Source organism: Eucalyptus grandis, chromosome 8 (genome assembly GCF_016545825.1).
Source record: "Eucalyptus grandis isolate ANBG69807.140 chromosome 8, ASM1654582v1, whole genome shotgun sequence".
Classification (NCBI taxonomy): Eukaryota; Viridiplantae; Streptophyta; class Magnoliopsida; order Myrtales; family Myrtaceae; genus Eucalyptus; species Eucalyptus grandis.
In genome coordinates, this window is record NC_052619.1 from 59053878 (window position 1) to 59081548 (window position 27671).

General features: G+C 39.8%; 2 protein-coding genes across 3 annotated transcripts; both read left to right on the forward strand.

Annotated features, from left to right (window-relative positions):
- The first annotated feature begins 2353 nt into the window (after positions 1-2353).
- On the forward strand, positions 2354-7643 carry LOC104415363 (protein prenyltransferase alpha subunit repeat-containing protein 1). 2 transcript variants are annotated; one of them, XM_010026644.3, is made up of 10 exons: positions 2354-2548; positions 2725-3030; positions 3722-3832; positions 4060-4150; positions 5025-5093; positions 5316-5393; positions 5924-6013; positions 6099-6149; positions 6562-6798; positions 6990-7634. In XM_010026644.3, exons 1-10 carry the CDS (start codon positions 2466-2468, stop codon positions 7116-7118), a joined length of 1245 nt encoding a protein of 414 aa, XP_010024946.2. In that variant the 5' UTR covers positions 2354-2465; the 3' UTR covers positions 7119-7634. The 2 variants fall into 2 exon arrangements, with proteins under 2 accessions (XP_010024946.2, XP_039157028.1); XM_039301094.1 differs by lacking the exon at positions 5025-5093 and having other exon boundaries at positions 6990-7643.
- An 888-nt stretch (positions 7644-8531) lies between these two features.
- Positions 8532-11024, forward strand: LOC104415364 (pentatricopeptide repeat-containing protein At3g04760, chloroplastic). The gene has a single exon (XM_010026645.3). The coding sequence runs from the start codon at positions 8764-8766 to the stop codon at positions 10516-10518; it is 1755 nt and encodes a 584-aa protein (XP_010024947.1). The 5' UTR covers positions 8532-8763; the 3' UTR covers positions 10519-11024.
- Positions 11025-27671: the final 16647 nt, after the last annotated feature.

Below are 27671 nucleotides of genomic sequence, written 5' to 3' on the forward strand. Positions count from 1 at the left end.
ATGGTAAATTATGAAGCATTAAATGCTTATCCTATAAGGATCTAACTAATTAGGTGAATCGAATATGGGTGTAGGATAAGATTTGTTAAGTTAACCTTAATATGATGGACATTGTAGTATTGGTAGCCTTTCCATTTTTGTGCATGAATACCGATTTGATAACAATGTCTATGCCTTACAGAATGCGTGTCGATGGGCCTCGAGAACTTACTAAATGCTCAAGTTCTGTCGAGCTATTTCATATCACATTTTCTCTTGTTCAATTCACATTGTATGTGTAACGAGCCGAATCATTAGTCGCTATTTGTCAGTAATAGAGTATGACAAATCTGCAAAGCTTTTCTCTCTATATATGCCCCTTTTAGTTTTTCTTTTATTAGATTTCTAGTTCTTTTTAAGGGTACCGTCCCTCATTTTTTTTTCAACCGAAGAATAATATTAAGGCCCTACATGGAAACGTTTGTTTCCTCCTGTTTAGGAACAGAAATAAAAAAAAAAAGTGTTTCTATTCCAAGGAACAGTTTTTGAACAAAAGAATGCGTTTGGTAACGTTTGTTCCGGAAATAAAAAATGAATAGAAACACGCTTGGTAAATTTTTATTCTTTTTTTGTTTCTTTTAATTTTTTTATTCTTTTTATTTTATTTTCCATTTTTTCCTTTCTTTTTATTTCTTTCTTCTTTTGGTGAGCCTCGCCTGTACCACGATGAGGCTTAGGCCCTCGCGAGGCCGAGCCTCGCCGTGGTTGGGCGTGGCTCGACCTCGGGGGATCTAGGCGAGCCCGAGCTCGCCCGGCCCAAGGCGAGGCTCGGCGTCGCCGTGGCGGCGAGGTCGAGCCTCGCCACCCGCCGTCGGAGCCGAGCACCTGCGCCTCGAAGCCTGAAGCCCGCAGCTCGACGCCGTCCCAATCTCACCATGCCATTCGCGACGTCGTCCGCCAGTCTTTGTCTGCGTCGCCCCGTGTCGATCCCGAAGCCTCTAGTGCCGCGCCGCCATCGCACCGTCCTCCAAAGCCCCTCATTGGAACCCTAGCCGAAGATCTCCCCTCGAGCGAGGCTGAGCCTCGTCTTGGCTGGGCGAGGTCGCCGACCCTCGACGACGTCGCCGGCCATGGCCGAGGCTAGCGACCGGCCAAAGAAAAAAGAAGAAGAAAAGAAGAAGAAAAGAGAAGAGAGAGAAGAAGAGAAGCGTTTCTTTTTGGCTTTGAAGAAGTGTTTCTTTTCTCCATAAGCAACTTTTTGTGTTTTTTTTTTTTGCTCCAATTTTGTTAGAGAACAAAAACAAAAAAAGAATGCATAAACGCAACCGAACGTTTTTGTTCCTTTTTGTTCTAGAACAAAAAAAGTACAAAAGTATTCCAGAAACATTTTTTTGGAACGTTTCCATGCAGGGCCTAAATAGTTTGGACAATATGTTGTAGCAATTATTTCTTAAATGAAAGGAAAATGTCGCATTGATGGCAGTTGAGATTTATTTTCTAGTAGTTTAACTCCATTTATTAACAAAACGAGTAAATACTTGGAATGCGTTTGTCAATGCACACAAATAAAGAAGTAATATTAAACTTTGTCCAATTTAAACAATGGGAATTTGTGAATGGATTCAAGCGATAGTGAATTTCAATGTCCATGCGTTTTTACCAATTTGAAATGCTTTAAAATTACAAATAGAAAGTGAAAAAAAAACTGTAAATCTGCAATAAATTCATAATTTGTAATTACGAAAATGCCATAATTATTGTGTTTTTCACAGTTGATGATTTGGCTCGATGAAGTCTAAGTATGCAGTACACCATACATTGACTCTCAGAAGCAATTTGCAACCAGACAAATATATAATGATTACAATTTGTAACTAGATAAATATGGAATGATTGAACTTATGAAATGTAGTAATGTCATAATTGTACAAACTTCATTCATTTTTTAGCCATTAGTGATCACATGTCGCTAATCACGCCATGAGGTTGATTGATCAAGCATCGATAATTTCAATGGTCAGTTCATAATCATCAGTTTCTTTCCAAAATTCTTCACTTAACATTCTAGTCTAACCTAGTCTAATTATTAATTGTCAATGAGCTCAATTGGGTTGTAAAAGTCAATCCAGAATTCAAAAGGAAAAAAAGTAATTATTTTCTCATTGCCCGTCACGTTTTTAAATTCCACTAAGTAAGAATAAGCCGTATCTTAATTTTTTTTAGCAATTATCGAAAATTCTTAGACGACTCCGAATCATACTGCATAAATCTTTCTTTTCTTTCTTTCTTTCTTTTTTTTTTTAAATTAAAGGTCTTGGATATTCCAGATGGCAAATAAATACACCTCATTCATAATTTCCTATACGTATCGGAGATCCGATGCGAACTGTCCCGGAGCCCCACGCCCGGGTTGTCGGATCCATTCGGGTCAGTCGTTCCCAGCAAGTTCTTCGTCTCCGACTGAGAGAGAGAGAGAGGCACTGCAAATGGCCGACCACCGCCCCGTCGACGGCGCCGGCGAGAATCCATTGGCCGAGCTCGAGCTCATCCTGGAGTCCGATCCACTCATGTGAGCTCGCCAGTCGACACCCTTCTCTCCACCCATCGTTTCCTTCTGAAAACGCAAAGAAAAATTCAATCTTTTTTTTTTTCTCTTTTCCTCGCGATCCCGTCGATGGCGCGATCTTGATAATGGCTTTTTCTTGGTGATATCTCTTCTGGGTCTTGGGTCTCTCCCCGTTACAGCGACGAAGTTGGGTTTATTCACCCGACCCAGCTCGCGTCGCTCAGCGAGGAGGAGGGCGTTGATGCTCCGGGTCCCAAGAATCCGAGATTTTGGAGCAGGGACGGGAAGCTGGGAATCTCGACCGAGGTGCTCTTGCCGCTGTACAAAGAAGCGAGGCGGGCGTTTTTCGATGCGGTCCGAGATTTTAGGACGCGATGCGGCTCGGGCGGTGATGGTGGGGGTGGAGGGGTTGGATGCGAGGTGATGAAGCATAGCAGGGCTTTGTTGTTGGTGAGCTCGGATTTTGGTACAGCTTGGAATTCGAGGTCCGTTGCTGGTCTAATTGTACTTTGTCATTTTGCTCTCTTTGCTTGAGTTGATCTGTGCTTCGGAGTGGCGATGCCATACGATAGACTTCATGGTTGGAATTGCGATGCTTTCCTAGTCAGTCTGGTTTATGTATGTTATTGCGAAGGGGAATCTGTAATCCTTGTTGTATGTGGGTTTGTACCGTTAACATGGGTTTAGATCATTTTGGTGAATTTATGTAATGGGCAGGATAATCTTGCCTTTCCATTTCTAGAACGGACAAAAACTAGTACCCTTACAGTAAGTCATCGGAAGCAGTAGTTTGGTGAAAAACTGCTGATGAAGTGGATGCTACGTCATGTTTTGTGCTAGCGACATCTGCACCGGTGCATTTTTGCTTCCCGTGAATTTTTTAATCTGCAAATCCCTACAGAAATGGTTTAGCTGGGCAATTTGGTGATTAGTACGCTGCACCGAAGAACCCGTGAAGTTACGTGCGCCAAATTTTGTTTGATAGGATGTAGTCGAGGGCCTCGAGGCCTTATTGTGCTTCTTTCCTGCCTACTAATCTTGGTTTGGAGTGATTGAACACTATGATTATGTTGCTTTCCCTGGCTAGTTTCCATTATGATGCTGGTAATTCTTTGTCCTTGTCAAGCTGGTAACCTTTTCCTGATGCCTGGTTATAGTTTCTGATTTCTCAAGCAGAAAGCTAGTTGCATCAAAGGAGGAGTCCTTCTCAATGTACATGGATGAATTACGCTTATCAGAACTTATCCTTTCTTATTCTCCTAAAAGCGATCAAGCATGGAGCCATAGGTAATGTACCTGACTTTCTTTTTCCTATCATTTCACAAAGCAACAATATATGCCTGACACCTTCTTTTAAAAGATTCTATCCTTGAAGGAATGTTGGACTCTTGATGATATTGTCGGTCTACTATTTTCATAAAAGGATAGGTTTAGCCAGAGTTAGGTACAGTGATGCCTATGGTTTGCATTCTACATATATATAAACTCATTGTAGCATTCCACTTACTTGCCAGGCGTTGGGTGATCGAGAGGATTGCTGGACAAACTTCGTCTCTTCCGGAGATTATCATGAAAGAGTCTGAGCTAGTGGAGAAGATAGCCGAGGTTTAATCCGAGTCCAGGAACTGGATACTATTTGATAATAAAGGTTCAATAATATTCATATGCTGTGATTGTCGTTTTTGTTTTTGCCAAGTGATGTGATGGTCTTATTGCAGCTGTTTGTAACTTATTTGACGGTAGACAGGATATGACAAAATTTATACACACTGCATATGTCAAGGAGACAGCATGGTTATGCAATATAATAACTCTCTGCAGGTGTTCATGTGTTGCTTAGTATAGCTTCACTTTGTCTTTTGAAATGTCAAAATCATTAACGTCAGGGTAGAGGAATGCCATAGGGAGGAAATAGTGAATGTGTCAGCAGCAGACTGTCAGCTTTGTACTTGCCATGGTTCTTGCTTTCATTGTGATGCCTGTTGCTAAATTACTTGTGTTATTGTATCATTTCTTGTACTAACCTTACATATGTGGAAATGTTAGATGTGCCCTTTTTTTATGTCTTCTCCGTAGTGGATGCATGTTTGACATAAATTATGTTCAACTGGTTGGTCTTCTTTGTGTTTTGGATGTTTAAAATCTGCTCGGATGAATGTTTTTAAATTTTCAAAATATTTACCCAATTGTAGCAAAATAGACTTCACGATTTGACACGTGAGCCTTTGACATCAAATGACGAGACAATGATGGAATAGATATCCAGTGGAAGTTTTCTCATATTATTTCTGTGAATTCTTCTGTAGCCTTTCTTTATTCTTATTGTTTGAATCGGTGTGATGTAATACCTTGGGAGTTGAGACACACCTTATACTTTTTTTTCTTTGGTAAATTGATGGTCTTGTGCTTAGAAGTTCTATCATGTGAGATATTGATGGAAGTAGTTTCTTCTTATTATTTGTTACTTGTTCACGTACAGAGATCAAAGATGAATTACCGTGCCTGGAATCATCGCTGTTGGTTGGTTTCATACATGACAAAGGAACGAGTAAGCATATGGATATATCAATTAAATGAAACATGCAGTTGTTGTATGTTGAAGATTGAATAGAAATGCATTTGCATGATGGGGGAAGTTGACTGAGTTCAAAATAGTGTCTCTGCTTCTCATTGAGGAGCCGATGGTTTGATGACGCTTTCTTGGATTGACTTCAATGTTTTCAATTGCATGCAATTATTTACCTCTAAGGTGTTGCATGTTTACTCTCAGGTGATGTATGAATTGAAGGAATCCAAAACTTGGGCTGGATTGCATGTTGCTGATAGTTCATGCTTTAATTATCGCAGAGTGAGTTCTCTGTCAAAGTATATCATACTGTCATTTCACTTTACCTGATATGATAATTGATGACAGCAAGAATTTGAAGTATTTTCTTCACATATCAAACAGCATAGAAATATGTATGTATTAATTTGATTATGAGCGAATAATGAGCACTTCAGAATTGATTGTTGGACCAGTTGTTGATATTGCCTGCCCATGCTGAAGGTATTTTTAGCAAAGTGACATCCCAAACCATGGAGTACTCAATAGGGTTCCACTCAACGATATGTTTTTAGAACTCACTTTTATTCATTACTACAAGTCATGCCTGGAAGCTTCTATGTTGTTGCGACTCTTTAGTTCTTGCTGCTTTGCTGCAACCAATTCTGTTGGTTGGGTTTGTCAGATGGAAGGAATGTCTAGTTTTCTATTTTAATGATAAAGTGATAACAGCATGATGAAAGGCATTTTACAGTTTGACAATCACGCATAATTATCAATGTCTATATGCTGCAAAAGGTCATCAATGATCTTGAGTTTTGTATATGTGGTAGCGGCTTATGACGAGGATCCTGGAGGACCTCTGCTGCAAGGATGGAGTTTCTTCTGTCGATTACAGTTTTGAAGTTTATCAATGTTGGAAGGTGTGACTCTGTAAGTTGCTTTAAAGTTTGCATTATGTATGCATTTCAACCACGTTTTTAATTTCACTCACTCGAATTGTCACAGGATGAGCTTGACTGGGATGAAATTTTGATAAAGAGATACATTGGCAGAGAGGTAGAGTCTTCATTCCCTCCTTTTTATCATGTTTTATGTGTCTGTATTACCGAGGTTGGACTCAGAGAACAACTAGAGTTTCTACTTCTTTCTAATTGTTTTAGGAAAATGAATGCCCGACATCTGTCATGAAATCCAAGGTTTGGAAAGATCAAAGAAAGAATTACCCAACAAATATAGGCTATTTCATATCTAAAAGTAGTTGTGCAAGTCGTTTCTATGCACTTGTCTCGGATTAAACTAACGAGGGGCTTATTTTTGCTAGAAGGTTGATTATACTTGTCTCACACAAGCTAAAAGAATGAGGCCGGATCCAGAATGACATGCTCATAATTCATTTCTTTGTGCTTTAAGTTCAATGTTTAAAAAGATCCTTTGATTTCCTGAGATCGCAGTACTTAAACCTTTACAGGGTTTGTGGCTCTACCGTCGCTTCCTCTCCCTGTGCTGGATAAGACATTTCACGACTCATGCGCATTCTACATCCTGCAATTCCAATTACATTGCTGAACAGACCACGGACCCCAGCTTCTTTTTGGATAAGGAACTGGACCTTGTTGGCTCCAGTTTGGTTGTCCAAGATGATCACTTTGATGATTTCCAAGCGCAGGCACTATATTCCACTACTTACATCTTATGGTTGGCAAAGGTAATAGTCAGTTCACGTGCACAATGCTAGTTCATGCCAGGTTCTGTAGGAACTTTAATAATGAAATTTTGCTTTTCATACCAAGAGGAGAATTTTCTAGTATGCATTTTCTTCTTCATCTTCTTCTACTTCTTCCACTTCTTCTTGGTTACAAGACAACGGTTGTATGCTGATATTCCTTTCTTAATCAGCAAATGCCCAGTCCTCTTGAGATTGAACTGCGACAAAGGCTAACAGCAAGGAATATGAATGACTTGCTGAGTGAATTTTGCCCCAATAGTTCCTTCCTCTGTGGGTCTTCAGCAGAAGATGCAAAATAACTGGAGCTGCGCATGGGCAGAATCTGTAGGAGCCATAAGCAAAAGTCAAACTCAGCGCCATTGCTCTGCTCGTTTACTGTGTTAAGCTGTTTTACATATTCAAATATGGGCAAGACATTTTGCAGATATGGAGCTCCAATACTTCATCCCTCAGTATATGGAAGGCAACATCAGTGGTGACAAACATAACAATTGCGTTTTTTTTTTCCTTCTGTTGGGTCTTAACATATTTATCTGATGGAGAAGATGGCATTATGGCAGCTGCTGTTGCTTTCTTCGTAAATTTCACAAGTTAATTCTGCTACTGTGGTTTGGAGACTCACATGCTGTTAGTTAACTTTAAGTGAATTGGACATCTTGTAGTTCTGTATAATGAAGCCAATGGTTCTTCAAGCCATTAGGGGATGACGACTGAGTGATTACTTTAGCCGTTTGTTTTCAGTTATTTCAATTTTGCCAAGCAAATCATTTGCTCAAGTGATATCAGTGTATATATCCCAGTCTGAAATTGATGTGCGGATGCCACTTGTGCTTTGAATATTTGTCCAGCTTACGATGGTATCCGGTGAAATGACTGTGTGGAGAAGATCGAACTATTACTTTTTGAACTTCACACCAGCAGAGTAATCCATCAGAAATTCTGCTGTACTAATCCCATCAAATTAACCACTATAAACTTTGGAAAAAAATGTCACAGAATAATTTGGTATGGTGATTGTATGCGAAGTAACACATTAAGGATGCAGATTAGCTCACTAGGAACAAGTAGGAGCAAGTTTTCAATCATGTTGAGAATCAAATGAGTATGCACAAAACTGGGATGTCTGGCAATTGAAAAAGAAGAGTAGAGAATTGCCAGACATGAACAGGTAAAAGAGGAGAGTGGTTCTTATTGATCTAGGAACACAACAAGATCCCCCAAGAGGGATTAGACTCATTATAGAGTGGAAACCATATTTGGTCTCACAGAAACGCGCCCCGACATATTTTGTAAGTTGCAGTTAGAGCTTCCTACCACGTCAATCATGCGGTATATATGATACATTACACATCAAGATGAATATGTTTCTGGTTGTTTTTGCTTGTACTCAAACTCAAACATGCAGCATAAATCTAAAAATCTCGACCCAACCTCAAATTCGGAGAGGGCTTGACGGGTTACATTATGATATGGCCTGTTAAATCTGAAGAATTCCCTGTAATTATCGAGTTTCTCTTGGACATCGATCAAGAAAGGGGATACAAGGGAAGGAAAAACAAGGACAACAAACGTTAGTAAATAATTCGACCAACATTGAGAGTTCGGGTTCAGACAAGCAGCCATGTCCAGTCAAGCGACAGCGTTTTCGTTGCCACTTTTGTCCGCGTCTTCCCTTATCTCAATCGTCATCATCATGTCCGCTCCTCCAACGAGATTTCATTTTTGGGTCACCACCTCTCGACCGCCAAAACTCCTTCCTCTCTTTCCCTCTTCAGTTTCTTCATCCGCGGACGAGAAGGGAGAGCAGAGCACCAAACCCAAAACACCGAGGTAAGTAAGCTGTCTCGTTTCTCTGTCGTCGTCATCTCCTTCTTCCTCTAGATTATATGACACAGAAGTCATCACGTTAGAAGTGGGGAGGCCAAGAAGAAGCGTCATCACCTGATGGCGTCGCTTGGCTCGCTAGAGCTCTTGCCTCAGGCCCTCCCCTTCGCCTCCCAACCAAAACCCACTTCACGTTCGCACCAAGTTCGCACCTTTGTTAGGTGTGGACATCTCAATCAACCGAACGAAGCTAAACCCTCCTTGAACCCACCAAAGATCAGTGCTTTTGCCGACACCAGGCTGACCCATGTCCAGTCCCCTGATTCCAAGGACGCCCATTTGATCAAGCTCTTCGGTAGGTCCTGCAAAGTGGGCAAGTTCACTGAGGCCCTCTACTTTCTCGAGCGCATGGTGACAAGAGGGTATAAGCCTGATGTCATTCTTTGCACAAAGCTCATTAAAGGGTTGTTCAAGTTGAGGAACTTCGAGAAGGCGGTCCGGGTCATGGAGATTTTGGAGAAGTATGGCAAGCCGGATGTGTTCTCATATAATGCGGTCATCAGCGGCTTTTGCAAGGCGAATCGGGTCGAATCCGCCAATCGGGTCCTTCAGAGGATGAGCAGCCAGGGGTTCTCGCCAGATGTCGTCACGTATAATATCATGATTGGGAGTCTTTGTAGTAGGGGGAAGCTCGATTTGGCTCTCAAGTTGTTGGATCAGTTATTGAAGGACAATTGCCAGCCGAGTGTGATTACATTCACTATATTGATAGAGGCGACTATTATGGAGGGCGGGCTTGATAAATCTCTGAAACTTTTGGATGAGATGTTATCGAGAGGGCTGCGACCAGACATGTACACCTATAATGCAATAATTAGGGGATTGTGCAGAGAAGGGATGGTGGATCGAGCTCTTGAGTTTGTTAAAAGCTTGAATTCTCGGGGTTGCAAACCCGATGTTATATCTTATAATATCCTCCTGAGGGCACTTTTGAATCAAGGGAAATGGGATGATGGCGAGAAGTTGGTGGAAGAGATGATGGTGGAAGGGTGTGAACCGAATGTTGTAACCTACAGCATTTTCATCAGTTCTCTATGCCGTGAGGGGAAAATTGAGGACGCAATGAGTGTCTTAAAGGTTATGGTTGAGAATGAGTTGACTCCAGATGCTTATAGTTATGATCCGCTGATCGCTGCATTATGCAAGGAGAGAAAATTAGACATGGCGATAAAATTTCTAGATCAGATGATATCTAACGGATGCTTGCCAGATATTGTAAACTACAATACAATCCTTGCCACTCTTTGCAAGAATGGAAATCGTGACCAGGCTTTGGAGATCTTCGCAAAGTTAGATGAAGTTGGTTGTTCTCCTAATGTTAGTTCTTATAACACAATGTTTAGCGCACTTTGGAGCTCTGGAGATAGATATAGGGCTCTGGAAATGATATCGGAAATGGTAAGCAAAGGAATTGACCCCGACAATATCACCTATAATTCGCTCATATCTTGTTTGTGTAGAGATGGTATGGTGGATGAGGCTCTAAGTTTGTTGGTAGACATGGAAAGGAGCGGGTTCAGTTCAACGGTGATCAGTTATAACATTGTTATACTTGGGTTGAGCAAAGTGAGTAGGATAGATGATGCAATTGAAGTGCTTGCTGTCATGGTCGAAAAAGGAATCCGACCAAACGAAACCACTTTTATATTGTTGATTGAAGGGATAAGTTTTGCAGGATGGAGAGCCGAGGCGATGGAACTGGCCAATTCTCTTACTGCCATTGATGCTATTTCTGAAGATTCATTTAAGCGTTTGAAAAGGACGTTTCCCATGCTTGGTGTTTTCAAAGAGCTTAGTTACTTGGAAACTAAGTAGCAACATGAGGTCTAGGAGCAATTGTCCCATTTTTAACTGGTAGAATCCCCTGGATTACGGTTTAATTTTGTCTGGAGGACTTCGTGCTGTTCTGCAGTACAATTTTGTCAGAGAGTCAGGTCTTTAGACACACAGCAATACGGTTGAAGGTAAGAACTTCGTTGGAAAATCAGCAGGCACAAGACATGGCTATAATAGTATCTGCTGTGATAGGAGAACTGATTGGCAGTTCAACATGTGAACCACCGTATGCTCGATGCTTGATGAAAAATGAAACCTCATGCTGTTGCAGATAAACCTTAGTTTTTTCATTCAGACAGTACAGGCAAATTACAACAAAAATTGTTTTGCCATTTTCTTTTTCTGTGTTTCTTGTCATTCATTTTACCAAGAGAGAGCAACATGGCCTTGCAGCACACGAGCCTTTTCCAAGATTACTTTTGGTTCTGTAGCTGTAAATTGATTGGAATGAGTATTGGTTTTCTTGTACTTTGCAGTTTAGAACAGATCTCTATGCAATTTCTCTCTACGTCCCCTCAACCAAAAACGTTGTTTTGCGCAACCTCGAGTTTATCTGGGTTGCCTCGAGGCATCCGTGTTGTCAGTTGTGATGACTCCCTTAAATTTGCAAGTTTGGTATACAATAAACAGAATGAGGGAAAAAAAGTTGAGACCACCTTCTGTCTTTTGCTAAAGCCTCCTCAGGGAAGTCAGCATAGGGCAAAGGCCGAAAGCAGACAATGTCTTGTGTTGGAATTGTTCCTTGAGGTGCTAAATTCAGGATCTCAACATGTTTTCTTTGAGGGGCAAAAGTCACTCAATTGCCAGTTTCACGTCATTCCAGCTTTCAAATGACTATCTCCTATCTCCTCCTGAAGAAGGAGGATGTCAATTTTATGAAGTGAGTGTGGAAAAAGATTGAGGTTGGCCTGCTTTCGCTCTTTACATTATTGGGTACGAGGTTGGGCCTACGATGAACTTACAAAATACTTTTTTTTCCCTACTTGGTACTAGGCTCACAAGAGACAATAATGTTAAATGCATAAATATTTACAATTGGAATTTGTAATCAATTAATTAGGTTTATTTTAGGAGAGTTTTCATCACTGGTGCTCAGGAACTCTACAAAAAATGAAGGACAGGGTCTCACTGAATAAGATCATCTCGGCTCTGACTTATTGCATGGCAAGAAAATATCATGTGCAAATATTAGCGTCCGGACAGCACCATAAAAAATAACAACTTTCCATTGCATGATAACTTTTATCGAGACGACTTTCCATTGCATGGTAGCTTTCATCGGGGCATTATGATACCATTTTTTTGTAATGCAATACGGAGTAACAAATGTAATACTACCAAACATGCAAATTACAAATCTTCATAGCGCAACACCATCTCAATTAAAAAAATTATACGTAATCAACTATAAATTTCCATACATCAGTTAATAATTTACCTTCGTTTTATTGTGTTCCGCAATATTTGAAAAATTGAAGGCATCCCTCATGCGAGATTTTTTGAGTCACAAATGTATGTGTAATGGGTCGGTCGATTTCGAAAATCTACACCTGTGCGGATTTAGAATTTCTCCCACGTCAACCTTACACAAACTTGAACACAAGGATCATATGGAGTGAAGCAGCGTAGTGTTATTACTTGTGAACGAGGTGTTCCACTGAAAGGGGAGGATCCCCGGGGTTAATCCAGACCAGACCGTTGATCACCTCTTTGATCCAAAGGTGGTATTCAAACTCATAGAATCACTACGTAGCCGTACAAGAAGCTCAGGAGGGCCTAGAAGCGTGGAGAAGCTGGATTTTCAGAACACGAATGGCTAAGCTGGCAACTCAATTTTCTATTTTAGAAAACTCTCAGGTGGCAAATGCAAGGTTTCAAGCTGCTGGAGAAATACTAGATGCAGCTATCAGAGGATGGGCTTTTCTCACTGCTGAGGACAGGAGAAACTTGGTAAGGTATATTTCTTGCTAGATTTACTTTAAACCTCTGGAGAAATTCAAGATTGGTAGCGGTTCCCTTGTCAATTTTGTAACTATATTAGTATTACGTTTTCATTCGTCTCCTCTTCATAAACGCGGCACCTAGTGATATCATACTGTCATTCTTCTGATGTATTGTCCATTTTTCATCATTTCTCAACTTAGTTCTCCTCACATTGAGTTGCTACTTTATTTGTAGTTTTTATCTTGGCTTTGCCGTGCAACATGCTGGTTCACCCGAGGGCTATGTCCTAGCAAAGGTTTCTTCAGTGGCTGCTCAGTTGCTTAAAAGAGGCTGTTAAGTTGAACATGGTTCTTATTCAGAAGGAATATCTTGGGTTTGTGCTTGGAAGAAAATTAAGATGGTCACCTCTTTCTTGTTGGCTGACCACCTTAAATTTCTTCTTTCGGGTGTCGAGTAGAGTCCATTGCATGTGTAAAGTATAGGTAGCTAACTGCTTAATTTTTTTATTTTGGGTATTATGGTGGTAGGCCTTTGGATATTCTGTCCCTTCTGAACTTTTTAGGTCTTTAATGAAGTTACTTATCACAAAAAGGTAGAGCAAAGTGAACATCGCCTCGCAAATACAAATGTTGTCTTTTGCAAAAGCAAACTTAACCTGTTCATCTCACTATTCTCGTGGGCCACCTTAAACGCCGTTGGCCCATTACCCATTTGCTCCAGCATTACGTATGGCTGGATTGTTCACGTAGCACTCGGTCCTTAATCACCTATGTCAGGCTTGACTGTCGGTATTTGGTGTCATAAGTGGGGATGATGTAATAATGACATATCACGTCATATCCTGTTTATTTGAAAGTGTGGTCCATATGAATTTGCTATGCACTGTTAGTGTCGCCCTCGATACACTGGCCATTATTTGTCAAATATGATGGGGATTGTGTTGGATTTGGAAGCAATGGATTGCCATGTAGCTTCAAGGGTCTCAAGCCACAATGTCGCCGATTGGGAGTGCATGTGGATGCTTCATGTAAAACCTTTCTAACAACTTGACATTAATCATAACTGTCAGCCAAGCTCGAAAAAGTCGCCCAAGATACTTAAATTGCAAGTAATTGTCTACATTCCACCAAGTATGAGACTTGAATCTCATAGCCGACAACTAGAATGAGGAGATGGAGATAAGAGGGTTGGGGAAAGAAAAAAGGGGCGTGGGGGTTGGGGTGGTGGGGCTAAAGTCACTGAGGCTATAGTAGAGCCGTCCTCGATTAACTTGAACAAAGGAGCTTGGGCTTGAGATGCATCTCTTGATCAGATAGAGACATTAAGCTCCTATAGTCATCTTTGGCGTAATGAAGAGCAAGCATTATTCTACCCCGAAAGACAAGTTACATGCTTTCCTTGTGTCCAACCTAGTGGAGTACATTTGTCTAGTAATATTGCTAGTTTTCTTCCGTCACTGATGAGTGCCATATATCCATCACTAGATGCATCCTAACAAGATCACTTTACGCTATGCATGTAAATGTCCCGCAAAGGCATGATTTCTCCACAGCTGAGAAAGAGACCTTTTTTCACCAGGTGTCTTTCCTCTCTGATATCCATATCTTCGAATATACTTGCATCAAGCTATTCTTGTGCTATTCTCCTGCCCTTATTATGCATTTGCTTATCAGATTGTAGCTCGTGTCCTTGTGGATTTTTATTTTTATTTTTATTTAATAGATAGAAGACTTGATCAATTACTATTTGGACGACAAATAGTAATGAACTAAGACACCTAATAAACAGTTATGTCCGCCCCCTTCCCTATGCTTATGTTCTTCAATCCTGTGGGTACAGATTCCAAGTGGCTCCATTAGCTGTAGACGGATTGTGCTTCTAATGAGTTCACAAGTTTTGTAGCCATTAGAGATGTGTTTAGTGGGCACCGTGTAACTAGCTTCTTTTTCCAGTGGAGTATGCCTGTACGTTGGAGGCAACAAGTATCCATGAGACTTTAGAAGCATCTCTGAGGAAGTGTTTATGCGACAGTGTGTTCTTTTTTTTCTTTTTTTTTCAACCTCTGATAAATTCATGTTTCTCTTCCTGAAATTGCTTGCTAGCCCCTTTCATCCTTTTCCCTGGTTTTGGCCTTCTTTTAGAAGTACTTAAATCTTCTCAATCTTTGGTGAATCACACTAGTAACTGCTGGGGCAACTGTCTTTGCTACATTCTCCTTACATCTACATGAGCTTTGTTGTCCCTTTTCCTTACTAATGGCGTACTCCTGAAAGATGTATAAACTACTAAGATTTGCATCGTAGATTACTATAGTTTGCTGTTGTCTTGTTCTGTAGGTGACATGTTCTTTCTCTTTGTTTTGTTAGTTATTCTTCCCCTTAATGCATCAACGTCACCATAATGCTTTGAGGTGTTATGTCTTCTGTTTTGAAGAACTTAAAATAGAAAGAAAGGAAAAGTGCCAAAAAAAAAATCCTAAACCTTTTGCCTTTGTGCCAATTTAGTCATAAACCTTTTTTTTGGTGCCGATTCGGTTCTAAATCTTTTAAGTTGTGCCAATTCAGTCCTTTAAGGCCAATTTTAGCCGGGATTTTGCTGGACTTGACGCCGGGCCGACGTGTGAGAACTTTTAATAATATTTTAATATTTTTTAATTTTTTTTCTCCACCCGGTCGCCGAGGTCCGGCGATCGGCCGTAAGCGACCGCCGGCGAGCTCGTCGGCCCTCGCCGGCCATGGGCGAGGCTCGCCGCCAGATCCGGCGAGGCCGGGCGAGGGTGAGCCTCGCCATGGCCTCGATCCGGCGAGGCGGCCATGGGCGAGGCTCACCTCACCGGATCCGACGAGGTCGAGCCTCGCCGGCCCTCATCGGCCATGGGCGAGGCTCGCCTCGCTAGATCCGACGAGGCCGGCGAGGGCGAGCCACCCCATGGCCGATTCGCGAGGTCGGGCGAGGGCCGGCGATGCTCGACTCGCCGATCCGGCAAGGCTCGCCTCGCCCATCGCCCATGGTCGGATTCGGCGAGGCTCGCCCTCTGGATCCGGCGAGGTTCGCCGCCCTCGCCGGCGATCGCCTCTGGCCGGTCGCCGGAGGAAAAGACAAAATATATATATATATATATATTAAAAATAAAAATAAAAAATATTATTAAAAGTTGTCCATGTCACGGGACATCGGCCATGTCACCGGCAAGGCGTCCAAAGCAAAATCCGGTCAAAATTGTCGGAAATGACTGAATTGGCACAACTTAAAAATGTTTATGATTGAATTGGCACCGAAAAAAGGTTTAGGACTAAATTGGCACAAAAGCAAAAGGTTTATGACTTTTTTGGCACTTTTCTCAAAAAGAAAACTGATTAGTCATATTGTTAGGTCACTGTTTTCAGGGATGATTTAGAAATAGGGCTCCTCTCTCTCTCTCTCTCTCAATCAATCAATCGACGTTTTCTCTTGATTTCACTTTGTCATTGCTATTATTGGAGGAACACTACAACTATTACCGAGGATTCCATTTGCTTTGTTGCTCTAAACACTTAAAAGTGGGAAAGCATGGGTCATTTCAACCTCGAACAATCTGCTTCCATGACGGTAGTAAATAAAAAAAGTGCTTCGTATTATTACCGAAGAACAAAGCTTTTAAAATTGTTCTCTTTGAGCTTTACATTTTGCAAGAAATTTGGTTTATGAGAGATTATGTTATGATGCATAATTTTACAAGGATGCGTTGAAATTCACATTCCTATAGATCTTTCTTTTGTAAACTTTTTCCTGTCCCACTCTTTAAACCAGCATGCCATGCTGTTTTAGGATACACTTGGCTAATATATATTTTTTTCTCCCTTTTTTGTATCCGACAATCTTCCCTCTCTGGATTAAACATGCTTCTCTGGGGATTCATGGTATCCATGCGCAGTTTATAGGAATCAATTTTTTGGAATCCTTGGCATGTAGGGGTTTTTGAAATCATATGTAGTTTTTGGTGCATAGTATCTGAATGGCCTTTTTGGCTTGCTTTCGCCCTTAGGATTATTTTTTTGTCTCCCTCAGGTATCGGAGTTTTCTCCTTCTACATCGAGTGCTATGGGCCTTCCTGTGGAGTTCCATGAGCAATGCCGAGTGTCACTAGAGCTGGACCATTTGAAGGCACGTGTCCCTATTCATCACCTCTTTTCTCATTCTTACTGTGAGTGTAGCTGCCCATGTAGAATGGCTGGCTATTCAGACATGTTCCTGCAAATCGTGCATCATGTTATATGATGCCCTATTCATATGTTCTTCACTGTAATTTATGGTAGGTATTCTATTGTTAGATACGCAATGCTGCTCTAAGGGCCCGTTTGGTTGGACACTCCCAAGGGGCTTTGGGCCCCAAAAGCCTCTTGGGGAATTTTTTTTGGTGTTTGATAAAGTTTTTGAAAGTTCTTTTGCCCAAATATGAGCATTTCGAATGCTGAAAGCTGAGGAGGGACAGATTGAGCATTCGGTATTTGGGAAATGCCACGCATACTATTCATCTTTCTCTTTCCCGATTGTCTTCTTCTTCTTCTTCTTCCCAGCCACCGGGCTTCTCCGGCAGCCATCGCCGTCGCCACCTGAGGGTCGCACGTCCCTGGTGACCACCGTCTGGGGGTGGCGCGACTCACGACCCAGGCGGCGCGGACCTCAGGTCGCCAAATTTGGCCTCTACGATCTCAGGTGCTTGAAGTCGCGCCTCCAGGCAGCAACAACGTCGCCTGAGGTCCCGTTGCCTGGGTCCACGCAACCTCAGGTCGCCAGATATGGCCTCTGCGCCTCTAGGTGCCTGAGGTCGCAACCTCAGGCGGCCAGATCTGGCCATGCGGCACCGCGCGGCCGCTGGATTTGATTTTCAGATTTTTTTAAAAAAAAAATTAAAAGTAAAAGTCCATTTGTAATAAGTTTTGCCAAACGCTATTTTTACACAAGCCACTTTTCAATGCGTAATTTGCCAAACGTTCGAGTATTCCCGAAAACCCCTTTACTATTTGCATTTGGCCAAAAGTATTTCCCCAAGGCCGAACCAAACAGGCCCTAAGCGTTGCAAATGAAATAACTGGGTATGATTTTGCAGTAGATGAGGTTAAAGTTTGTACGGCTGCACTTCGTCTCATTCTCCGAATTCTCAATTGGGAATTCAGTGCAACTCCAATGGCAAAAAAAGGGGTGAATGTTTTCTCAAGTGAAGTTAAACATTATACTACGTTGTCCAACAGGACCGAGTGCATCCTAGTGCAGGTTTGTTTTCTCAATAAATTCCCATTATGTGCAACAAGTCTTGCTGGTGTATTCAGATAACTGACTTTAGAACTGGGAGAAGAGTGAGGAAATTATTGAAGAGTTATAGGGCCAAAGTGAGATGAAATTCATGTTGGAATAAGTGAAGGTGGTACCAAACACAAAGCAGTTTTTTTCTATTTTTATTATGGGGATTTTGATTGGTAATTCATTGGTATTTTGGGTAAGTGATTTTTGTGCGTGATTTTTAAGTTTTGGGGGCTAAAGGCCTTTGGGCCAAAATGAAGATGTTTGGGAACTACTTTTCAAGGGGCATTAAAGCAAAGCTGGCATTTGCAAGGCTGAAAGCCCATGGCAAGTCCTAGGCTGCCTTGGGCTTTTAGCATTCTCGAAATGCCCATGCCACTGTTCATGATATTGTTCATCTTCCTTCTCCAGTGGCATGAAATGAGCTTGAGAGGCCGGCGAGGTCACGGCTAAGGTCGGCAAGGTCGTGGCAACCGTCACTAGCCAATCGCGATGATCGCTTGCGAGTCCCGACGACCGCCCGCAAGTTGTGTCGCCGCGACCTAGCTCTGGGTTGCGCGACCTCAAGTGCGACCCAGATTTGGATCGCCAGAGGTTGCGTGACCTTGCGGCGACCGGCGCGACCTAGATTTGGTTGCAACGAGGTTGCGCGACCTCCGACGACCAGATTTGGTTGCGGAGAGGTCGTGCGACCTCAAGCACGACCCAGATCTGGTTGCGACGAGGTCGCGTGACCTCCTACGACTAGATCCGGGTCGCGCCGTTCTTTCGTGAGGTCAACCTCCGAGGGTTGCCCGAGGCCGCTAGTGGCCACTTGCCTCGGCCGACGGTGCCTGCCTTCTCCGGCGAACTCTTTTGTTTTTTTGATAATTTTTTTTTCTTTTTTTATTAATCACCAAAATCCTTTGTAAATGTTAATCTTTCCAAACGCTATTTTTTTTGTGAAAAAAAAAATAGAATTCCAAATGCTATTTTACTCAAAGGTGCTTCACAATGGACTTTTAAAGTACAATTTACCAAACACAATTTGCATTTTGAAAAAAATCTTTAACTTAAAAATCTTTGCATTTTCCTAAAAACTTTCTCCAAAAGCCTTCCCAAACGCATCCATTGTCTTGCTTGGTTTTTGTTAGGACATGACATGATATGTAAAGAAATATGCACAACGTTTCGCTAGTGAATTAAGGGATCGAGATATCTCAATCTGTAAATTTATTCAAACTAGCTCATAGCATACCCTATCTTCTTCTGCACACATCACTTTCCTTAAAAATTCCAAGGACATATTTTTCTACTGCGCCTACTGTTCAGGTGTACCCGAGGATGAGGCCGGGTCATTCAATGCACTTGCGGACGACAGGGTGTTTGCTATGCGCAGCACATGTCGTATTTACATGTCGGTCATAATCTCGTGAATGATCGTCATTTATTGAACGCTCCTTGTTCTTTCAATTTTTTTTATTTCTCTTTTTAAATTTATTCCTCCCATTCATTGTTTTTCATTGCAATTTATTGCTCTCGCCGTTGTTATCACACGCACGCAATTGCCACGGAAACCATTGCAAGAATTTCCTTTTGGCCATCATTTAATGTCTGGCTTGGGAATCGGAGATTTAAATTTTAAACCAAGTATAGGCCTGGCTCGACTCATATAGACCTTGGTGATTGATTCTCCAGTCGAACCATTAATTCCATGGGTTTAACTCGTTCCAACTTTTTGAATCCAGAATTGGACCAATCTTCTTTGAAACTAGACCAACCAATCAAATTGATTTCGACTGATTATGATCTCGAGTTAGGATCTATTACTTGATGCAATGATGTCATGTAACCTCTCGCACCATCGCTAAATTGATAACTGATATTTCCAACCCATTTGATTTGTAATAACGAAGTAAGGCTGTAATGCAATAACAAGTACACTTACGTAATAAAGCTATAATAGTCATCACGCTACATGGGTTGAGTAATATCACACCCATTTTAAAGGACGTATGTAACGATGGCAATAGAATAAGAATTCTCAAAATACCCCTAAGATAAAGATTTGAAGGAATATCAAAACTAATTATGATTCATTAGTTTAGTTTCCTATATAAATTATTATATGTAATATGTTATATTAAATGTTTATTTATACTTTTAATAATTTATTTATTGGTTATGATTAAAAGTTAAGCATATGGCCGGGAATTGCATCAAAGTAAATACTATGTCACGGTAGTTATTACCTGATACCGCTAATGAGTGTAATACTCTATATATATATCATCAAGAAATTGCTATATAATACATAACATTAATAAATAATTTAAGGTAATAAGTTGTACTTAATCATATAATATGTGATTAAATTTATTTTTATTACATAATTCACAGTATGGTTGAAATAGTAATTACATTTAAAATTCGAGCATCGATCGATATAATTTGAAATCAAAATTATGACATGTTACAGGTTATATAATTTGAAATTATGAAATTTAGATCATCATCCGAAATAGTGGGTGCGTATTTATGCCGACTATTATGTTCACGTATTTTATTATTCAAATAACATAATCATCATTCCTTCAGTAATTTACCTATTATTTGAGATATCATTTATTAATCTAAATATGACCAAGTCAAAATAGTTATAATTGGCATCATCATTTTTAAATCAATCTTCTTGCAATTAATACATAATTTTAATTATAATTAACAATTTAACATTGGTAGAGTGAGGGAATTAGTCAGCTCGTACCATGCGTTATTGCTCCGTACTCCGTAGCCATCTAAAATTAAAGCACTCCGAAGAGAAAAGTCATTTTTCTTCTCTCTTTCCCTCGTCGATGTTCGAGTCAACGCCTTAACGCATTGGTCGTACGTTGTCACGAAATTTATTTTCTTCGGTCCGGCCTCTTTGGTTTCTGCAAACGAAAACACACTCCGGGAAAGACTAAAGAGCCCCCGAGCCCCCTTCATTTTTCTTTCAATGAGCAGCAACGAAAGCACAACTTAAGGTTTTTCAAATTTTCTGAAACCACCATAACCCTCTCTTCCGACGCGAAGGTCTCTCTCAATAAGGATCGAGCATCTGTAGCCGCCGCTTCTTTGGAGGTCGCTATTTTCATGTGCCTGCGCCTGTGGTGCTGTGGTGGTGGTGCCATTATGGAGCAGAAGATTACGTACAAGATGCATATTCTCTAGCATGAGAAATATTTGTTGAAGAGCTATATGGTTAGAGTGAGATGGAATTCATGTTGGAATAAGTGAAGATGGTACCAAACACAAAGTAGTTTTTCTATTTTTACAATGGGGATTTTGATTGGTAATTCATTGGTTTTTTGGATAAATGATTTTTATGCATGATTTTTAAGTTGTCGTGGTTGGTTTCTAATAGGACATGGCATGATATGTACATAATATGTATAGTATTCCACTAATGAATTAAGGGATCGAAAAATCTCAATTTGTGAATTTATTTAAACTCGCTTACAGCGGACACCCATTGTTGTCTATCATGCGTAGTTTGTGAGCTGAATTTATTCGCGCTGTAACTTCCTCCACTAAACTTGGTTTCAAGCGAACTTACGATTTATGAAAAGCGCTTTTGATATACTACAAATCCCTTAATTTAACTAACCCAAAATCTACCTAGAAACCGAAGAAATTTAGCCCCGAACGAGGATGATCCAAAACAATATAACCAATTCTCTCTCTTCTCTCTCATCAGTGTCGTCAATGCTTCCAAGGAGGATGATCCGGGATTTGACAGCCATTCTCAAGCCTCGTCTCAACTCGGTTTGGCAATTGCCTGGCTCATCTGTTAACCCACTCTCCTCTTGCCCCTATCTTCTTCTGCACATATCACTTTCCTTATAAATTCCAAACAACATATTTTTCTACCGACGCCTACTACTCTTGTGTGCACGAGGATGAGGCCGAGTCATTCGATACACTTGCAGACGACATGGTGTTCGCTATGTGCAGCATGTCATATTTACATAGTAGGGGTCACATACGATAAAAAAGCGAGTCTAGTGAAATTTCAAGCTTTAAATTCTGATATGTGTACTTTTAATGTTTGTGCAGTAAATATAACATGGTTTTGACTGCAAAAATCATGCAAAAAGTGAAGGAGTTATTAATATCTTCAAACACAAGGCGTTTTTCTATTCATGCTACATTTGCATTTTTTTTTTTTTAACTTGTGTTCCTTGATCAAGTTTAAGAAACGTTTGAGTGAAACTTGTTTCTTTAGAATTATGCGACGATCGCGACTATTTATGTGGTGATCCCGTGAGCGAGTTTTGTGCCGCAAACGAAGAAGCAAAAAAGTGGCGCATAGGTTACACTAGACGATCTCCCCTTGAAGGTATTGCCTTCTTTTCCCTAGTGTTGTTTTCTCAATTTAGTTCATACTCAAATTCTATTGCTTCCCTCTTCTACATGACTGCTGCAGCGGAAGAAGTTAATATACGAAAATATGTGATCATTGGAAAAAGCGGTGTTGATGGGGATATCATCTTCATATGAAGTGGTAAGATATATTGCATTAGATCTCATCGAAAATATTTATATCACATTGGTGAAATTTCTATTTTTCTACTACAGAAAAATATACTTTAACGTATTCCCTGGCGCGAGAAAAATATTTGTTGATGAGTTATAGAGCCAAAGTGAGATGAAATTCATGTTGGAATAAGTGAAGGTGGTATTAAATGAGAAAAATATGTGCGCAATTTGCTAGTGAATATAGGGATAGAGATATCTCAATCTGTGAATTTATTTAAACTTGTTTATAGCAAATACCCATTGTTGTCTATTATGCGCAGTTTGCGAGCTGAAATTGTTCGTGCTATAACTTCCTTCACCAAACTGGGTTTCAAGTGAACTTACAATCTAGAGAAAGCACTTTTGACATACTACACAACTCTTAACTTGACCGGCCCAAAATTTTTTGCCTCGAAGGAGGATGATCCAAAAAAATATAACCAATTTGCTATCTTTTCTCTCTTTTGTCAATGCTTCAAAGGAAGAATAGAAGAAATCATATTTTTATGCAATATATTAACTAAATTATATGCAATGGTCAACAAATTCAGCTTCATTGTATATCTGCACGTGTCAAAACCCTAGGAATAATAGAGTCCATAGATATTTATTTTTAGATTGGAATTGACAAACAATAAAAAACAATAATACTGTTTAGTAGCATTGAACACATATTGAAATGGGGTGTGGCCAAGTGGTCAAGCAAGGGGTTTTGGTCCCGCTATTTGAAGCTTCAAATCCTTCTGTCCCCAGAAGTACCTATTCTATATATAAATAGAAATATCTATTATCAGAATAAAGAAATGTTTTCTTTTTGAACTACCTTCTCTAATCTTTAAGAGTTAAATATTGGATATTATGTGATTTTTGTTTCTAATTTTTAATGATTCTATTCTTCTTTAAATCATATTTTTTCGCAAATTCAATTCAACTAAGATACATATAGATGAAACTAAATCGAGTTGTGATCTAGGAACATAGAATTGAATAATTGGAAACAAAGAGAAAAGGGGGTTGCAAAAGAGGTTGAATGCTCTTTTCATTGTATGTCCATCCTTTTATACTTTAAATATTGAATATGTGTGGTATATACAGACAAAAATATTCGGTTATTGGAGAAAAATCAATATACTTTTAATGTTGAATCAGTATCAACTAGGACATAAATAAAGCATTGGGCTGAATTCTTCTTTGATGTCAAGGCAAAAGCTACTGACAATCATCGACTCCCGAGAAAGGGTCGAAGAATGGGGACTCATGATTATTGATACGGGCCCTTTCCACATAAAAAGGGAATCTTTTGTTGTAATAGAAGCAAAAGCGATGTGGATTATTCAATAATCGAAGTTGATTTAGATACCAATGAACTTCTATGAAATGGTTTCATAGGATTTAGCTAATTGTCTTGATTGTGGGATATCAAAATAGGAATCCATATTATCAAAAGATTTTCTGTGATTATTTCTAATATGTAATTAGTCAATCATCCACTTTGGTATCTTATTGAACAAAAATGTTGATATTGTTCCTCCATTAATCAATAATTTCAACTTTTGGAAAGTATCATGATCATCCAATAATAACCAATTACAACAAAGGATAAGGTCAATACAACGAGAACTACCCTTGTAACCCAAGTTAATTCGTGATGTTTTTTTAAACCAATAGTAAGATATCCATGAAATATGTGTAGGATCATCATTAGGACCATCATACTTGCCAAACAAAAGTTTGTTGAGTCAAAACTATGGGACGGAGGTAAGGACTAGTGTCGAGTGATGGTAACGGCTCTTTATTTTGGAGGCATATATGACACCTAGGCTCTAGAAGGGGGAGATGTAAACAAAATTACCAACTTGACCTATAGCCCAAGTGTTGTATTTGGTTATTTATTATCGGCCAACTCAATCAACCATATTGATGCTTAAACCGATAGATCAACCTCATCAATCAAAATTGAAATTGGAACTGCACGATGGGGAGCCCTCTTTTCTAACCATCCAATTAGGCATGGTTTGCCAAGAGGGCTTAAAAGCACCTAAGGATTTTCTGCCATAGTCCTTTGTTAAGTTACATACTTGTTTTAACATTAGGAGTATCTTAAGGCAATCTCGTGAAATCACTCTTATATTTACTTATTCATTGGGACACCAACCCTTGGGAAAGATGGATTTGAGGATGAGAAATTAGCATACCGATTTGCTTTCTAGAATTTGATAGCCATTCTCAGGCCTTGTCTCAACTCAGTTTGGCAATTGCCTAGCTCATCTGTTAACACATAATGCATTTGGTTAAGCTTTCTTAAGAGGCTTTCAGCTTTTAAAGCCCATTGGGGAAAATGCTGCTGTGTTTGGCAAGCTTGTCCAACGGGCTTTCAGTTAAATGCTAACTTTGGGAAAGCTGAAAGCCCAATACTGATAGAGATCAGCTTTGGGATTTTAGTATTTGGCCAAATATTAAAACTACTTTTTTTTTTAACTACTATCATAGATTTTTTAGTTTTTTGGTTTTACCACTCATTGTTCCAAAACTACCCTAACCTTCACTAGAGTCAGCAAAGAGTTTAATTTTTTTAATAAAAAGGAAAATTGAAATTCAAAAACCCTTTATAAAAAAAGATTTGTCAAAGACTCTTTACACCAAAATAACGTTGCAAATAATTTTTACCAAACACAATTTACATTTTTCGAAACCCTTTAAGCCAAAGATATTTACATTTGCCCAAAGCCCATTTCCAAAGTTAAACCAAACGCAGCCGCACTCTCTTCTCTTACCCCTCTCTTCTTCTACACAAATCACTTTCCTTATAAATTCCGAACAACATATTTTTGTACCGTCGCCCACTACTCTCGTGCACATGAGGATGAGGCCGATTCATTCGATAAACTTGCGGACAACATGGTGTTTGCTATGCACGGCACATGTCATGTTTACATAGTAGGGTTCACACATGATAAAAAAATGAGTCTTGTGAAACTTCAAGCTTTGAATTCTAATATGTATACTTTTAATGTTTGTGCCGTAAATGTAATGTGGTTTTGACCGCAGAAATCACGCAAAAAAGTGAGGGACGTTATCAGTATCTTTAAACCCACAAGTACAATCAATGTCATGGGGTCGTGGCTATCATTAAAGTTGTGTGACAATCCACGGTGAGGAGATTGATTGTGTTTCTCATATAATAGAATTTGAAGCACCTTCATTTTTTTTTTTTTTGAGTTTCTTTGCATAACATGGCTATCTCAACTTGCTTCTCTGATGAGATTTCATGGTACTTCTATCGCTTTCGTGATCGATGATTACCTGCTATAGTATGACTTTCAACCTACATCATTATCATTAGCTCTTTGTGCTGTGAGAGGGAAATTGCGGACGCAATGAGTGTCTTAAAGGTTATCGTTGAGAATGTGTTGACTCCAGATGCTTATAGTTATGATCGCTGCATTATGCAAGGAGGGAAAACTAGACACGGCGATAATTTTTTTAGATCGGATGATATACAACGGATGCTTGCCAGATATTGTATACTACAATACAATCCTTGCCACTCTTTACTAGAATGGAAAGCGTGATTAGGCTTTGGAGATCTTTGCAAAGTTAGATGAAGTTGGTTGTTCTCCTAATGTTAGTTTTTATAACACAATGTTTACTGCGCTCTGGAGCTCTGGAGATAGATATAAGGCTCTGGAGATAATATCAGAAATGGTAAACAAAGGGGTTGGCCTCGACGATATCACCTATAATTCACTCATATCTTGGTTGTGTAGAGATGGTATGGTGGATGAGGCTCTAAGATTGTTGGTAGACATAGAAAGGAGCGGGTTCAATCAGATGGTGATCGATTATAACATTGTTCTACTTGGGTTGAGCAAAGTGAATAAGATAGATGATGCAATTGGAGCGTCGGCTGTCATGGTCGAAATAGGAATCCGACTGAATGAAGTCACTTTTATATTGTTGATTGAAGGGATCGGTTTTGCAGGATGGAGAGCCAAGGTAATAGAATTCTCTTACCACCATTGATGCTATTTCTGAAGATTCATTTAAGCATTTGAACAGAACGTTTCCCATGCTTGGTGTTTACAAAGAGCTTAGTTATTTGGGAACTTAGTAACACGAGATCTAGGAGCAATTGTCCCAATTTTTAACGGGTTGAATCCCTTGAATTAGGATTTGGTTATATGTCTGGTGGACTTCATGCTTTTCTGTGGTACAACCTTGTCAGAAAGTCAGGTCTTTATACACATGGTGATATAACTAAAGGTAAAAGCTTCATTAGAAAATCGGCAGGCACGAGTCATGACTATAAAAGATAGTATCTACTCAAGTCAAGACTATAAAATATAGTATCTACTGCGATAGGAGAACTGATTGGCAGTTCAACTTCAACATGTGAATCACCATGATGCTTGATAAAAAATGAAACCTCATGCTGTCGCGAATAAAACCTGAGTTTTTTGTTCAAACGGTAAAAAGCAAATTACAACAAAATATTTTTTTGCCTTTTTCTTTTTCTGGGTTTAGTTTGTCATCCATTTCACCAAGAGATAACAAAATTGCCTTGTAGCATATGGCTCCTTTTCCAAGAATACTTTTGGTTCTATAGCTGTAAATTGATTTGAGTGAGTATTTGTTTTCTTGTACTCTGTAGTATAGAGTAGACCTCTATGCAATTTCTCTCTGCAACCTCGAGTTTATCCAAGAGCCTCGACGCATCCGTGACACAATGACTTCCTTAAATTTGCAACTTTATTATACCATAAACAGGATGAAAAGGAAAAAAAAGTCGAGACCTCTTTCTGTCTTTTGCTAAAGCCTCTTCATGAAAGTCAGCATGGGGCAGGAGCCGAAAGCAGACAATGTTTTGTGTTGGAACTATTGATTGAGGTACTAAATTCAAGATCTCAACATGTTCTTCCTAAGGGGCAAATGCCACTCAAATGCCAGTTTCATGTCATTGCAGCTTTCAAATGAACATCTCCACCTGAAGGAGCATGTGAATTGCTTGGAGTGAGTGTGGAAAAAGATTAAGAATGGGCTTGCTGTCACTTCTTAACATTATTGGGCATGAGGTTGGGCCTCAGATGAATTTCCAAAATACTTTCTTTTTTTCCCTTCTCGGTACAAGGCTCACAAGACACAACACTGTCAAATTTTGTAAATTCTTACGATTGGAATGTTTTTATTAATTAATTAGGTTTATTTGAGGAGAATTTTCAGCACTGATGCACAGGAACTCTTAGAAATGATGGACAGACTCATTCTCATTCCATGGTAAAGAAGATATAGCGTGTGAATATTAATCCCGTGAAGTGATAGCACAAAAAATAACAATTTTTCATTTCGTGCATGATAACTTTGATTGGGAC